Here is a 16929-nt window from a genome sequence, read left to right on the forward strand (position 1 = left end):
ATTTGAAGCCTACTTGTAACAATAAGCAATTTTCATTTCATTTCATTTTCAAGACCGGCGACCTCCAATAAACTGCAAGGGAAAGTCAGCACCGCTCTCCTAGCATGAGTTCCGCATTTCTTCCCTCAAATTTCCAAACTATCCCTCCTCCCCTGCAATTGTCTAGCTGACAACTCACACCCTCCCCACATCAGGGGCAAAATTCTCCGACCCCCCGCCGGGTCGGAGAATCGCCGGGGGCTGGCGTGAATCCCGGCCCCGCCGGTTGCCAAAGTCTCCGGCACCAGAGATTCGACGGGGGCGGGAATCGCGCCGCGCCGGTTGGCGGGCCCCCCCGCGCGATTCTCCGGCCCGGATGGGCCGAAGTCCCGCCGCTAATATACCTATCCCGCCGGCGTAAATTAAACCACCTACCTTACTGGCGGGACAAGGCGGCGTGGGCGGGCTCCGGGGGGGTGCGGGGCGATCTGGCCCCGGGGGGTGCCCCCACGGTGGCCTGGCCCGCGATCGGGGCCCACCGATCCGCGGGCGGGCCTGTGCCGTGGGGGCACTCTTTCCCTTCCGCCTCCGCCACGGTCTGCACCATGGCGGAGGCAGAAGAGACTCCCTCCACTGCGCATGCGTGGGAATGCCGTCAGCGGCCGCTGACACTCCCGCGCATGCGCCGCCCGGAGATGTCATTTCCGCGCCAGCTGGCGGGGCACCAAAGGCCTTTTCCACCAGCTGGCAGGGTGGAAATTCGTCCGGCGCGGGCCGAGCCCCTTAAGGTTGGGGCTCGGCCCCCAAAGGTGCGGAGCATTCCCGTCTGATTTGCGCTGTTTTGGGCGCCAGTCGGCGGACATCACGCCGTTTCCGGAGAATTTCGCCCCTGATCTTCGTGCTTGTTCCTCAGCACCCCCTGGCATCACCAGCACAATTCTTTCATGTCCAGGTGCGGTGCCCACACATGCCATCTGATAGAGACCCGGCGACCCATCAAGCAAGTGGCTCACCATGCCCTCCCTTTGTACCCGCAGAAGATAGCCCATAATAAACAGGAAAGGGCCAAGACAGGGGGAGGAATCTTGAAGATTCAATTCCTCACTCCCTATGAGAAACAGGCCCTGGAAATCATGGGGTTGACCAAGGAGAGAGCAGTCACAAACAGCCAGGTTGGCCTGTGCCAGAGATATGAGGATCCACTGGTCCTTCACCCAGATGACCTGTCTCAAGTGAGTTGCTCATGTCAGACAAAATGATCCTACCCTCTCACTGGCCACATGTCCATTGTATCGGAGGATCATCATCTGATGCGGCTAGGTCACCCGGAGTCGTTTCCCTCCCCTGCCACTCAAGAGAACACCTCAGGAGAGATCTCCAAGGAGACCACTGACGAGGCGTCACAGCTGTCACTCGAACATGGCCCAGTCACTGAGGAACATCACTGAGGGCGTCGACACCATGATGCAGACAACGGGGAGCCTCCAGGACTGGCGGTGGCAGGTGACTCAGAGGCCTCTGGAGCTCACTCCAGCTGCCCCTCCATCCCATGGAGTCCCCCAGGGTCCAACGGGCACCCTCAAGGAGGGGGAAGTGCCTGCCACCACGGAGACTCTGGTGATCTCCATTTTTCCCAAATCTCCCCTCCTGACACTGGTGCATCACAAGAACAGTGGGAAGAACAGGCTGACACAGCGACACTAGTGACACCGGTACGTTCCGCTGGGGAGTTGGATAAATCCCAGGAGGCTGCTGAATTCAACTTCAAACTCCTGAATGAGATTGAAATGAATGCAAGTGAGCGTTGATGAATATCTCACCATTTTTGGGTAGGATCCAGAACTTGCCATCAGGAGTGGACCTGGTGAATCGCAGAATTATTCACGCACGCGTGAATCTTGATTTTGCCCTCTCCCGCTATTCATCCGGTGCACCCTGAAGCACGTCAGGCACAACGCGGAGCATATTCAAAATAGTTTCAATACTTTTAAATATGCAAATCAGGTTCTCGCCCAGGTGCTGCGGGCAGGGGCATCATGCTCCATTCGGCTCCAGCGCAAACACTGTTTAGGGGCTCTACCCCTTTTCTCTGGAAATAGAGGGAAGCGCGTAGGGCCCAACGTGGGGAGAGAATTTCCCCCATAGTTTTAAGTCAGGATGGTGTGTATATTAGAGGCGAATTTGCCTTGTTCCATGAGTCAGCCCGAGCACACAGCCTCATCCATTGAGACTTGCCACTCCCAAGATGATGCAGCTCCAGGGCTGCAATGATGTGTTATTGGGGTTGCACTCGGATCTGCAAACCCTCACACAGTCATTGACCTCAGGAAGTCAATGGTTGTCTGCTAGAAGGTGACACCAACCAGTGCCACCCGTGGTTGTCCATCTTTCATTGGAGAGCAGGGAGGTGAGGACTCACATCAGGATTGCTGACAAGGTGGGCACTGTCTCTATGGATTCCTCTCATGAAGACCCGGACGAGGGAACCAGCTCCTTAGTCTCTCTGCCAGTCTCCACTCCATCCCAGGAGTCCATGGCAACTGAGGGTCACCCGAGTGGACCATCCTGGGCAATGGCTGCTCAGGTTCATCAATCAGAGGATGACCGACAAGGGCATTGAGAACAGAGTTTGCACTGGGTGCTAATGATGTGTTTGAAATCAAGATGTTACATTTATAATCCATGTGGATCAACCTTCTCCTTATATATCTCTGAATTTCTCACCTTAAATATCTCCAGCCAGATGTGCCCTGTGTGCTGCATTGGTATCAGACTAACCACTGCCTGATCGGAGCTGTCCAGGGTCTCCAGCTTTATTGGATACGAGCGGCTTTTAATGTGCCTTGGATGAAGGTAATGCCCACTGGCACTGCTGGAAGGAAGGGCATGCCTGACTCTGTGAAGGAAAGCTGAACCAGCTCATTCCTGGTGTCCCTGCCCTCCTGGAGGTTCCTCATTGCTACCTCATCGTCCTTGCCCTCTGGCTGCCAGTCATCAGCATCGGAGCCCTCATCTGTGGCTGCAACCACTGCATCATCATCCTCCTGCTCAAGAGGGTCCCCTCTAAAGAGAGTGAGATTGTGAAGAGCGCAACAGACTACCACACTTGCTTAGGTATACTGGAGAGCACCAGCGGATCGGTTGAGGCATCTGCACCTTGCGTTTGTTGTGTTATGTACGCTGGGATAACACAGGCTGCAACTGGATGCAGCTTTAACCAAAAGATACTCCAGACCTTGAAGTTAGTTCAGTCTGATTTATTAAACCAGTAGCACAGTTAGCACAGTTCTCTATGAGTTTGACTCTCTGCTAACCTAAGTGTGGTTACTCTGTCTGACTGAACCAGACTAGCTCTTAGCCACGTGCTGGAGGTGTGATACTGTACATACACCCTGACTCACTCTGTAGATGTTCATCAGTGGAAAGAGGCGGAGTGTGAGTGCCTTGTGCCTTTTTTAGTGAGATACCACCCCTGAGTGTCCTGCCTGCTCATTGGTCATGTCCTGTTCTCTGTGTTCATTAGCTGCCTGTCTGTGCCTGTCTGTATATCATTATCTGCATGTCTGCATATCATGACAACGTTCAGCAGTCCAATGGTCTTTCTGCCACCACTCTTGGTGATACGTGGCAGCGGTTGTACCTTTCCCCAGCACTTTTCCTTGGTCGGCTGAAGGGTGTTATCAGCAACCTTTTCGGTGGGTAAGCCTTGTTATCGATCAACCACCCGTCTAAACGAGCTGGAGCAGTGAAGAGCCGGGGCACCTGCGAATGACGAAGAATGTCAGCATCGTGCAAGCTGCCTGGGTACCTTGCACACATCTGCAGAATCTGGGTTCTACGGTCACACACAATCTGAATGTTTATTGGGTGAAAAGTCTTCCTGTTCACAAAGGTATTTGGCTGGCAAGCTGGCACCTTGAAGCCCACATGGGTACAATCAATGGCAACCTGGATGTGGGGGAACCCTGCAATGGCAGCGAATCCTCTCGCCCACTCAACCTGGCTGATCTGGTGCATCCTGAAATGAATAAATTATTTCACACACCTCAATAATGCATCAGTTACTGTACAGCTCACTATGAGGCTCCACATAGATCACCCACAGTGCCTTGGAATAATCCAGAGGCATAAACGTTTTGTGCCACAGTGACCTACAGAGCCACAGGCATTGGGTGTCCACCCACACTATTGGAGGCTACCTCAGGCCCTATCATCTGGCAGGTGCTCGTCACAGCTTCTCGTGACAGCTGGAGCCTCCTGCGGCACTTGGCTTTTCCAGGGTAGTTGCATTGCTGCATATACACCCTGGGAGCTGGGTAATGATGTCTTCTCGGGGGGCGGTCTGCTTGCCATTTTTGATGGTGCTGACCATCTGTGCATAGATCTCTGCCCGATGGGGGTGCCTGCAAGCACGTTGCTTCCTCATTCTTTGTTCCCTCTCCTCCTCAGAAGAAGTGCTCCCTGCCCAGTACACAATGCCCATCAACAGGTTGGCTAGTGGGGCTCACCCCTGCACTAAGGATGACAAAGAGACCCAAACCTCCGTTGCCAGCTCACAGAAATCTCGTCTAAGCTCCACACTCTGTTGTACACAACACACAAAATACTCTTTTCACAGGACAGAACACCACCTCATCCCTACAAACAACTAACTCCTCAGCCATTATAGCCAACAGCCGCCTTTTATCCCCCTCTTGATCAATTAGAGTTGGGACTCCTGCCAGTTTTCCTTGTGTAACAAGCTTAAAATCGCACATTAAAATCGCAATGTAAATATCTGATCGATTGGGGATTTAATATCCTTAATTAGCTCTGTAAATGCTGGTGGGTGTGTGCCCCAATCCATGCCTGTGCCTACCAAACAAAATATCACATGTGATAACATGGGATGCATGCCCGACATCATCATTCATCGTCTTGGAGGATGTAAAATGTTACCCATCGAATTGCTGCAACAAGACTGGTGATTGTCAGGCGACACAAGGAAAAATAATCTGGTTATGGTTTGTATTAGGTATTAATTAAAATTAAAATGATCTTCCATTTAGCTTTCGTTGAATGTGAATTTTCAATTTGTATTCTGCAAATGCCCCAGGACGTTTGCAGTCTTTGAAGAGAGAAAGCTTTATTCTGTGTTCTGTAGTAACCTCGACGGGGTTCATTGATGTAAAATGCTGATTTTCAAAATTTACCTTTGTCCAGAATAAACTAAAGCAATCGGAACTATAAATCACAGGGAGAGCGCAGCCTGACCTGGGATGGGCAGGAGTGAATGTAATATGGAATGTTGCAGAGGAGTGCCAGATTAAAGTGGGGAGAAGTAAAAGTACTTTCTGAAGCTAGAGACTGAGTGTGAGGGAAATGAAAGTTCACATTAACTGCGGGTTGGATGGGGCTGCGGGGCGGCGGGGAAGGGGATGGGGGGAACAGATATAATAGTTTGAACTGAAAGCAGAAATTCTCCATGAACAGGTGAGGGGGTAAGAATGACAGCAAGGATTGAGGGGGGAAGGGAGAAGAGTGGCAACATGAACAAGAGGCAGCTGGAGCAGAGAATGAGTTGCGACGTCCGGGGTGATAAAGTGAATCAACAGGAATTGAACAGGAAGAAAGCAAGAAAGAGTTTTTCTTACCACATCCCACAGGAACGTCCCAATGTGTTGCACAATCAGTGAATTATTTTGACTATTGTGGGTAAATGTGACAACTCAGATTCTATGATAGCAACTTGCATTTATATAGCACCTATAATGTAATAAATTGACCCAAGGTATTTTGCAGAAAAGTGATCAGAGAATTCAATGGAAAAGAAGGATATACTTAGAGGGTTGACAAAAAATTTTATAAGATTTTATGGGGGTGGGTGGGGCGGGGGGGCATAATCGGTAACAAAGGCATTCAGGAATTTTGGTTTAACACATGAGGAATGGAATCATGGAAGATTTACAGCAGGAAAAAAGTTGAACATGGGGCTGGATTTTACGAGCCTTGTGAAAAATGAAATGAAATGAAAATCGCTTATTATCACAAGTAGGCTTCAATGAAGTTACTGTGAAAAGCCCCTAGTCACCACGTTCCGGCGCCTGTTTGGGGAGGCTGTTATGGGAATTGAACCGTGCTGCTGGCCTGCCTTGGTCTGCTTTAAAAGCCAGCGATTTAGCCCAGTGTGCTAAACAGCGCCTTGTGTTACTAAACTGCTACACACCCCAGCTAAAAGATCCCACCTCTGGCTTCTCTGAATAAATTTAGCACTAGGAACAGAATTAATTGTCTTAAGGTGAGACTTCACACATAACTCGGGAGGAGGACCCACCTGAGAAAGCAGCCAGCCCATCGGCAGGCCAGCAGCTCTGTAGACTCAGCATTGTCAGGTTTGAGTGGAGCCCATGCTGGGACTATAGGCAGTCTCGGTGAGTAGGGGCCTACAGAGCAGAATGAGAAAGTGATGTACTGGGCAAAGCCAATAGGAGATTGAGTACTTCAGCTAGAGTTCCTCTTCATCTCATTGGCCATTGAGGCTGTTAAGATTTACTGTTAGTTTTGTGAGAAGGCTAAATGTCCACCAGATGGCACATCATCCAGCAGAAAGGACAAAAGTGTAAGAACAGACAAGGTTATGAAGTAAATCCCTTTATTTTGCTGGGAGATTTTGCTGAGATAATCATTGTAAGAAGTCTTACAACACCAGGTTAAAGTCCAACAGGTTAGTTTTGAATCACTAGCTTTCGGAGTGCAGCTCCTTCCTGAAGTGAATGATTCACCTCAGGAAAGAGCTGCGCTCCGAAAGCTAGTGATTCAAAACAAACTGTTGGACTTTAACTGGTGTTGTAAGACTTTTTACTGTGCCTACCCCAGTCCAACGCCGGCATCTCCACATTCGAGATAATCATTGTGTGACTAGAGGTTTCAGGCTCATTGAGTCCCAGAGTCAGGAACAGCTTTTAGATAATAAAACTGGATGGAGGGGCTGGAAAATGGTTCAGTTAGTCTGAGATGGATTTTGATTATTTTATTTCTCTCTTGTAGTGACGAAGAGAAGGATTTGTTGAAAGTGAAGCTTGAACAGCTTCAATGTCACTTCACATGGGGGCCACAGAAAGACAACATTGACTTGGATGACATGAAGCAAAGATTAGAAGATTCAATTCAGACAAATGAGAAATATCAAGGCAGGTTTTACAACCAACTCGCTTTTGTAAACTGTCTGCAAGAAAACTGTGAGGAGGCGGTTCAAAACTTAAAGGAAGCTGAAAAGATTCTGGGGGAGAATCATGAAGATGAATTTGATAAAAGAATCATCATCACCTATGGAAACTATGCCTGGGTATATTATCACATGGGACAACTGACTGAGGCTCAGTCCTACCTCGACAAACTGGAGAGGATCTGTAAACAATTTCCTGATGCCTCTCGGTACACAGCAATGATACCTGAAGTATACGGGGAGAAGGGTAGATCACTGTTGAAGTCTTCTTCTCAATATTATGAAGAAGCAAAGGAATGTTTCAAAAAGGCTCTGGAGGAAGACCCAGATAATGTTGAATGGAATGAATGCTATGCGATTGTTCTGTCTCGTCTGGAAACATTTTCTGGAACCCTAGAGAATTGTGAACCCACTCAATCAATGAAGCAGTTTAGACGTGTGCTGGAGCTTGATCCAGATCACGGTGAAGCCATGGTGCTGTTAGCTCTTAAACTACAACAGTCCAATCAAAGTGAAGAAGCGCTTGAATTAGTGGAAAACGCGTTGCAGGCATTCCCTAATCTCCCACATGTGCTTCGCTATGCAGCAAAATTTTACAGATTAAAAGAAGATCTAGACAAAGCTGTGGAGCTGTTGAAGAAAGGATTGGAAATGACCCCACACTCTACCTTTTTACACCATCAAATAGGTCTTTGTTACAGAAAGAAATTATTATCAGTGCACAAAAATCCACGTAGCAAAAGACTTGGTGATCCTGCTTTTCAACAGAGAGCTGAACTGATTGAACTGTGTAAGAATCATTTTAAAAAGGCTTTTGAACCTCGCCCATTAACGTTTATTAGGGCACGGCTGGATTTTGCCAGAATCTGTTCATTAAATGAAGAATATGAAAATGTCGAGGAGATTTACAATAATCTACTGAAATTGAAAGATATACGTCCTGAAAATAAGCAGGCAATATGTTTGGAGGCTGGATTATTTGAACTGCATCAGAAAAAATCAGAATCAAACGCCATCACCCATTTTCTAGAAGGAATGAAAGTCGATTATAACTCAACTGAAAAGAAAAGATGCCGTGAGAACTTGAAGTCAATATCAGAAAGACAACTTCGCAGGAATCCGAAAAACAGCAAGGCCCATGGTGTTCTTGGCGTAATGCACCAACTGGATGGGGAGAAGCGCGAGGCTGTTGAAAGTTTTGAAAAAGCCTTGGAGTTGGAACCTGACAATGAAGAATATCTAAGTGCTCTTTGTGAATTACGCCTTTCCATCTAGAATAAAGAACAATACAGCACAGAAACCGACCCTTCGGCCATCCAAGCCTGTGCCGACCATGGTACCTGCCTAAACTAAAACCATAAGCACTTACGGAGTCCATATCCTCCCATTCTCACCCTATTCCTATATTTGTCTAGATACCCCTTAAATGCCACTATCGTACCTGCTCCCACCACCTCCCCAGGCAGCGATTTCCATATATTTACCGCCCTCTGTATAAAAAACGTGCCTCACACATCTGTTCTAAACTTCTCCCCACGCACTTTAAATCTATGTCCCATTGTACTCGATTCTCTTATCCTAGGAAAGAGCATCTGACTATCCACTCTGTCCATTGTCATAATATACACCAGTATATCATGGTGCAGACACACACACACACTGATGGACATGCAGTGGGACCAATCAGCATACACAACACCGCAGCCAATCACCAGTGAGAATACACGCACCATAAAGACAGGGGACGGGAGAGTTCCCGCTCTTTCTAGGATCAGCCAGCTCGGAGCACAGAGCTCACAGCCTGCAACACAGACATTCACCATGTGCTGAATGTATCACCTGGTTAGGACTAGGCAAGGGTCAACAGTTAAAGCTGGTATTGCATTTACCCACAGTTCAAGTATGTTAATATAGTTAACCTTATAATAGAGTTGCACCACTTCCAGTGTTGGTGACCTGTTTGTGATCCAGAACACCCAACACATCATGGTACAAGGAGTGGTTGCATACTAGCACTTCTGAGACCCACCTGCAACTCATCAGCATTCCGGCATCCTGAAGTATGGAGAACATCAACCCGCCACATCGCCGGCACCTCAGCGTACAGTGACAACCAGCAACGATACCCAGGCAAGATGTTCAAGATCCGGGTTCCGCAGCAGCTCCAGTGCTACGGCGATCTCCGCGAAAACTGGCGGGCATTCCGGCAAACGTTTGAAATCTTCCTGCTGGCAGCCGAACTAGAAGAACTGGTCGATTCTAAAAAAACAGAGCTTCTCCTCACCATCGCCGGTGCCAGAGCAGAAGAAATCTTTTTAAAAATCAAGTTCTCCAAGGGGCAAAACAGGAGCGACTTCCAGGCAGTCCTGGATAAATTCGGCAAATACTGTGAGGAAAACACACTACAACCAGCAAGAAAAGGTAAGAGATGCGCTAGTACTCACCTCGAGGCCGAAATAACGGAGCACAGAACAATTTTGGTCGGCAGCCATCTTTGTAAAGGAACTGCACATGTGCAGTTCCACGACGCCGCGCATGTGCAATCACGAAAACGGCCGTCAGTCAAGGAACCGCGTACTGCGCATGTGCAAACGCCTCCTACGTGCAATGTCACAAGCGTCATGACGTCAGAGGCCCCGGACCATGCCCATTTAAAGGGGAAATGTAGCAAATCAAAGAAAAAATCTTTTAAAGCTGTAAAGCAACCTTCCTTCACCTGGAATGACAGCACAATGCCTCAAATTGAACCAGGAAATGAAATAAACCTCCGAAGAACCCTGCAACAAGCAGTTACCCACCCCCAAACCGAGTCCGATTCCGACTTCCCGCAGACCAATGACACTGAGGACCCGAGGGAGCCTTTTCCAGTCGCTGTTATAACAAAGAACAGGCTGTCCCCGAATCAAAACCACCAGCCGCTGTCGGTGCACAGCATTGATCCAGACAACGAGTGGTGTGCCACCCTGATGGTCAACCGATCCCAGATACGATTCCGCCTGGACACTGGTGCTTCCGCTAATCTCCTAGCGTGGTCAGCCTTTCAGACCCTTGGGGTTAAACCAACCATTCTTCCGTCGACCTGGCAACTCGTGGACTACAATGGCAACGACATTCCTGCTACCGGTTCATGCCAACTCGAAGTGACGCACAACTCGTGAAAAGCTATCCTTCCCTTCGAGATCGTGGGCTCCTCAAAGGACTCTGTGCTAGGCGCACAGGCATGCAAACTCCTAAACCTCGTTCAACGAGTACACCCTCTCTCTCCAGAGGACACGTCTGCCTTCCAGGATGCAGACTTCAGGGCGCAACTCAATGCCATCATCGACCAGCACCGCGATGTTTTCGAAGGCATAGGCACGCTTCCATACACTTACAAAATCCTGCTCAAACAAGACGCCACGCCTGCGGTTCATGCACCTCGCAGAGTCCCAGCACCCCTCAAGGAGCGCCTCAAGCAGCAGCTGCAGGACCTCCAGGACCAAGGAGTGCTCTCCAGAGTGACGGAACCAACCGACTGGGTCAGTTCCATGGTGTGCGTAAAGAAGCCCTCCGGCGAGCTCCGGATCTGCATTGACCCAAAGGATCAGAATCGCAACATAATGAGGGAGCATTACCCTATCCCCAAGTGCCAGGAGATCACATGTGAGATGGCTCGGGCCAACATCTTCACCAAACCTGACGCCTCGAAAGGATTCTGGCAAATTCAACTAGACAGGTCCAGCAGAAAGCTGTGTACCTTTAATACCCCGTTTGGCAGATACTGCTACAACAGGATGCCGTTTGGGATCATATCGGCATCAGAAGTATTCCACCGGATCATGGAGCAAATGATAAGGGCATTGTGGGTGTGTGTGTCTATGTTGATGACATCATCATTTGGTCCATATCAGTCGCCTCCAGCGCATTTTCAAACAAATACGGGACCAAGGCCTTCGCCTCAACAGAGCCAAATGTTCCTTAGGCCAGACAGAACTCAAGTTCCTAGGGGACCACATCTCCCGGTTGGGTGTGCGGCCGGATGCGGATGAGGTGGCAGCCATCACAGCCATGCAGAAGCCAGCGGATAAGAAGGCGGTCCTCCGATTTGTGGGCATGGTCAACTTCCTGGGGAAGTTCATCCCCAACCTCGCCTCCCATACCACAGCTCTCCGGAACCCGGTCAGGAAGACGTCAGACTTCCAATGGCTTCCTGCCCACGAGTGCGAATGGGAGGAGCTTAAGACCAAGCTTAGCACGGCCCCGGTATTGGCATTTTTTCACCCCACGAAGGAAACAAAAATTTCAACGGATGCCAGCCAATCCGGCATTGGGGCGGTGCTCCTGCAACGCGATGAGGCCTCATCATGGGCCCCCCCGTTGCATATGCATCACGTGCCATGACCCCCACGGAACAACGCTACCGCAGATCGAAAAAGAGTGCCTGGGCCTGTTGTCTGTGGTCGACTAATTTCATGATTACGTGTACGGCCTCCCCCAATTCACTGTCGAGATCGACCATCGCCCGCTGGTCGATATTAAACAAAAAGACGTGAATGCTTAAACTCTGGCAGTACGATTTCCAGCTTGTATAAACCCCGGGCAAGGACCTGATCATAGCCGACGCTCTGTCCAGGGCAGTCAACACCCCGTGTGACCCAGAGGGATTCGTCTACCAGGTTGACACCCATGTGGCCTTCACGGCCCCTAATCTGTCGGCCACGGATGAACGCCTTATCCACATTCGCCGCGAGACTGCGGCTGACCCCCTACTACAGCATGTCATGCGCCACATGACGGACGGGTGGCTCAAGGGCCAATGCCCGCAGTTCTACAATATCAGTGACGATCTGGCAGTAGTCCTCATGAAGCTGGACCGCATCGTGATCCCGCACAGCATGCGCCAGCTCGTTTTGGAACAGCTACACGAGGACCATCTTGGCGTGGAGAAATGCCGACCGAAGGCCCGAGAGGCTGTGTACTGGCCTGGCATCAATGAGGACATCGCCAACACAATGCTCAACTGCCCCACCTGTCAGCGGTTCCAGCCGGCCCAACCACGTGAGACCCTACAGCCCCATGAGTTGGTCATGTCCCCTTGGTCTAAGGTAGGCGTTAACCTGTTCCATGCGCTCGGCAGGGACTATGTTCTGATTGTAGACTATTTTTCGAACTACCCGGAGGTCGTACGCCTGCACGACATCACATCATCGGCGGTCATCCGTGCCTGCAAGGAGACCTTTGCTCGTTACGGCATCCCACTCACTGTGATGTCGTACAATGGCCCCTGCTTCGCGAGCTAGGAGTGGTCCAACTTTGCCAGCAGGTACAACTTTGTGCATGTGACATCCAGTCCCCTGCACCCCCAATCCAATGGCAAAGCGGAAAAGGGCGTCCACATCGTCAAACGTGCAAGGCTGCCGATGCGGGATCCGACTTCTACCTCACCTTGCTGGCCTATCGTTCGGCCCCACTCTCCACGGGCCTGTCGCCAGCCCAGCTGCTCAGGGGTCGCACCCTCAGGACCACGGTGCCATCCATTCACGTCCCAGACCTCGACCACGTTCCGGTCCTTCAGTGGATGCAACAGTCTCGTGCACAACACAAGGCGGCGCATGACGCTCGAGCGACTGATCTCCCTGCTCTGGCGCCGGATGACAATGTCCGCATCCATCTTCCGGAGGGTGGCTGGTCCGTAACTGCTGTCGTTCTTCGGCAGGTGTCTCCCCGCTCGTTCCTGGTTCATCTGCCAGATGGTTCCATTCACCGCCGCAATCGGTGTGCCCTTCGTCTCGTTCAACGCTCGCTACGTGATCCTCCGCCGGTGCCACGCCCTCCTGTTGTCCCCAACCTGGACTATGTGGAGATTCCGAATACTCTGCATCCTCCTCACTCAACCGTGTAAATAGATTAGCCTCATGTACATAGTCATGTAAATAACACGCACACGCATAGGTACATTCACTGCATGATATTTATTGTCACGCAGACACATATTCTTTATATAAAAGGGGGGATGTCATAATATACACCAGTATATCATGGTGCAGACACATACACACACATTGATGGACAGGCAGTGGGACCAATCAGCATACACAACACCGCAGCCAATCACCAGTGAGAGCACACGCGCTATAAAGACAGGGGACGGGAAAGTTTACGCTCTTTCTAGGATCAGCCAGCTCGGAGCACAGAGCTCACAGCCTGCAACACAGACATTCACCATGTGCTGAGTGCGTCACCTGGTTAGGACTAGGCAAGGGTCAACAGTTAAAGCTGGTATTGCATTTACCCACAGTTCAAGTTTGTTAATATAGTTAACATTATAATAAATTGGAGTTGCACCACTTCCAGTGTTGGAGACCTGTTTGTGATCCAGAACACCCAACACATCATCCATGACACTCATAATCTTGTAGATCTCTATCAGATCGCCATCTCAACCTCTAGTGAGAACAGACCGAGTTTATCTAACCTCTACTCATAGCTAATGCCCTCCATACAGGCAACATCCTAGTAAACCGCTTCTGTACCCTCTCCAAAGCATCCACATCCTTCAGATAGTGTGGCAACCAGAATTGAACACAATATTCCAAAGGAGGCCTAACTAAGGTTCTGTACAGCTGCAACATGACTTGCCAATTTTTATATTCAATGCCCCGATCGATGAAGGCCAGCATGCCGTATGCCTTCTTGACCACCTTATCCACATGCATTGCTATTTTCAGTGATTGGTGACATGCATGCCCAGATCTCTTTGCCTGTCAATACTCACAAGAGTTGTCCTATTTACTGTGAAATTCCTGCATGCATTGGACTTTCCAAAATGCATTACCTCACACTTGTCCGGATTAAACTCCATCTGCCATTTCTCCACCCAAGACTCCAACCAGTTTATATCCTGCTGTATCCTCTGACAATCCTCTTCACTATCCGCAACTCCAACAATGCTTGTGTGGTCTGCGAACTTTCTAATCAGACCAACTACATTTCCTTCCAAATCATTTCTATACGCTATGAGCAACAAAGGTCCCAGAACTGATCCCTGTGGAACACCGCTAGTCACAGCCTTCCATTCAGAAAAGCACCCTTCTACTGCTACCCTCTGTCCTCTGTGCCCAAGCCAGTTCTGTACACAACTTATCAACTCTCCTCTGAGCCCATGTGACTTCACCTTTTGTACCAGTCTACCATGAGGCACCTTGTCAAAGGCTTTACTGAAGTCCATGTATACAACATCTACTGCCTTTCCCTCATCTATCATCTTTGTCACCTCCTCGAAAAACTCCATCAAATTAATGAGACACGACCTCCCCTTCACAAAACTATGCTGTCCGTCACTAATAAGTCCATTTGTTTCCAAATGTGAGTAAATCCTGTCTCTAAGAACCTTTTCCAATAATTTTCCTACCACTGATGTAAGGCTCACGGACCTATAATTTCCTGGATTATCCCTGCTGCCCTTCTTAAACAATAGAACAACATTGGCCACTCTCCAGTCCTCAGCAACTTCACCTGCAGCCAATGAGGATACAAAGATTACTGGCAAGGCCACAGCAATTTCCTCCCTTGCCTCCCTCAGTATTCTGGGGTAGATCCCAAAGACCCTGGGGCCTTATCTACTTGAATGCTTTTTAAGATGCCCAACACCTCTTTATTAATACCAACATGATTCAGAATCTCTACACACTCTACCCTATACTCCTCATCCACTAAGTCCTTCTCTTTGGTGAATACTGAGGCAAAATATTCATTTAGCATCTCACCCATTTCCTCAGGTTCCAGACATAGATTCCCTCCAATATCCTTGAATGGACCAACCCTTTCTCTGGCTACCCTCTTGCTCATTACATATGTATAAAACGCCTTAGGATTTTCCTTATTCCTGTTTGCCAACGACATTTCATGACCCCCCTTTTAGCCTTCCGAACTCCTACCTTAAGTTTCTTCCTACTTTCTTTATATTCTTCAAGGGCTTCATCTGCCCTAAGCCTTTTAGACCTCACAAATGCTTCCTTTTGCTTTTTGACAAGGTTCATAATATCCCTCATTGTCCAGGGTTCCCTATACTTGCTACCCTTATTTTTCATCCTCACAGGTAGATGCCGGTCCTGAATTCTAATTAACTGACATTTGAAAGCCTCCCACATGCCGGATGTTAATTTTCCCTCAAACAGCCTCGCCCAGTCAACACAACCAGATCCTGCCTAATGCTGTTGTAATGAGCCTTCCCCCAGTCTAACACCTTTACCTGAGGACCATGCTTGTCGTTATCTATAAGCAGCTTAAAACTTACAGAATTACGATCATTGTTCCCAAAATGATCTCCTACTGAAACTTTGATCACCTGGCCGGGCTCATTCCCCAGCATCAGGTCTAATATGGCCCCTTCCCGCGTTGGGCTATTTACATATTGTTTCAAGAAACCTTCCTGGATGCTTCTTACAAATTCTGCTCCATCCATGCAGTAAGTGCGTCCCAGTCAATATAGGGGGAGTTAAAATCACCCAGCACAACAACCCTATTGTTTATGCATCTTTCCAAGATCTGTCTGCATATCTTTCCTCTATCTCCTGCTGGCTGTTAGGAGGTCTGTAGTAAACCCTCAACATTGCGACAGCACCCTTCCTATTCCTGAGCTCTACCCATATTGCCTTGCTGCCTGAACCCTCCAAGGTGTCCACCCTCAGCACAGCTGTGATATTCTCCTTAGCCAATAATGCAAATCCCCCACCCATTTTGCATCCCCCTCTATCCTGCCTGAAGCATCTAAATCCTGGAACATTTAGGTGCCAATCCTGTCCCTCTTTCAACCAAGTTTCTGTAATAGCAACAGCATCATAATTCCACATACTAATCCAAGCTCTAAGTTCATCTGTTTTACCTGAAATACTTCTCGCATTGAAACTAAGGCACTTAAGGCCACCAGCTTCGCTGCATTGACCAACCACTCCCTGCCTGCTTTTCCTATTAATCTTATTGGCCTTAGTCTATAGCTCTCCCTCAGTTATTTCTCCCGCTGACTTACTGCTCCGGTTCCCACCCCCCCTGCCATACTAGGCAGTTCAAACTATTTCCCTGCCATCCACTTTTCTACTTTCTAGCTTTTGTTTCTGTCCCCTCTTTACTACCCTCTGACTTCCTGCAATGGTTCCCATCCCCCTGTCACATTAATTTAAACCCTCCCCAACAGCGCCAGCAAACAATCCCGATAGGACAATTGTTCCAATCCTGTCCAGAAATCGACCGTCCGATTTGTAATGGTCCTGCCTCTCCCAGAACCGGTTCCAATGTCCCAAAAATCTGAATCCCTCCCTCCTGCACTATCTCTCAAGGCACAAATTCATCCTGTCTGTCCTGTCATTCCTAATCTGACTAGCACGTGGCACTGAAAGCAATCCGGAGATAACTACCTTTGTGGTCCTACTTTTTAGTTTATCTCCTAACTCCTGAAATTTAGCATGTAGGACCTCATCCTGGGCGCGATTCTCCGAAATGGATGCAGAGTGTTCGTGCCGTCCTGAACACCGTCGCGTTTCACGACCGCCCAAAACAGGCGCGGGGACTACCGATTCTGGCCCGCACAGGGGGCCAGCACGGCGCTGGAGCGCTTCACCCCACTCCAGCCTCCCTTCCTGGTGCCAAATGGGTGCCGCACCAACCCACGCATGCGCAGTTGGGCCGCGCCAACGTGCGGGGGACTTCAGCGCGCCGGCCCTGATGCAACATAGCGTGGGGGTTCAGGGGCCAGCCATGCAACAAAGTAG

The 16929-nt window shown here is 49.3% G+C and overlaps 1 protein-coding gene across 2 annotated transcripts in view; it reads left to right on the plus strand.

Annotated features, from left to right (window-relative positions):
• Window positions 1–16929, plus strand: part of LOC140393031 (interferon-induced protein with tetratricopeptide repeats 5-like) — a 104338-nt gene that overhangs the window by 8119 nt on the left and 79290 nt on the right. Inside the window, exon 2 of one of the 2 annotated variants that reach the window (XM_072478976.1) lies at window positions 7006–13511. The exons of the other annotated variant lie outside the window; for it this stretch is intronic. Within the exon in view, the coding sequence (XP_072335077.1) occupies window positions 7006–8458 (1453 nt within the window). The 3' untranslated portion in view covers window positions 8459–13511. Of the gene's footprint in view, window positions 1–7005; window positions 13512–16929 lie in introns of those variants that run through there. 2 annotated transcript variants of the gene reach the window in all.

Source organism: Scyliorhinus torazame, chromosome 16, assembly GCF_047496885.1.
Source record: "Scyliorhinus torazame isolate Kashiwa2021f chromosome 16, sScyTor2.1, whole genome shotgun sequence".
In the NCBI taxonomy this organism is placed as follows: Eukaryota; Metazoa; Chordata; class Chondrichthyes; order Carcharhiniformes; family Scyliorhinidae; genus Scyliorhinus; species Scyliorhinus torazame.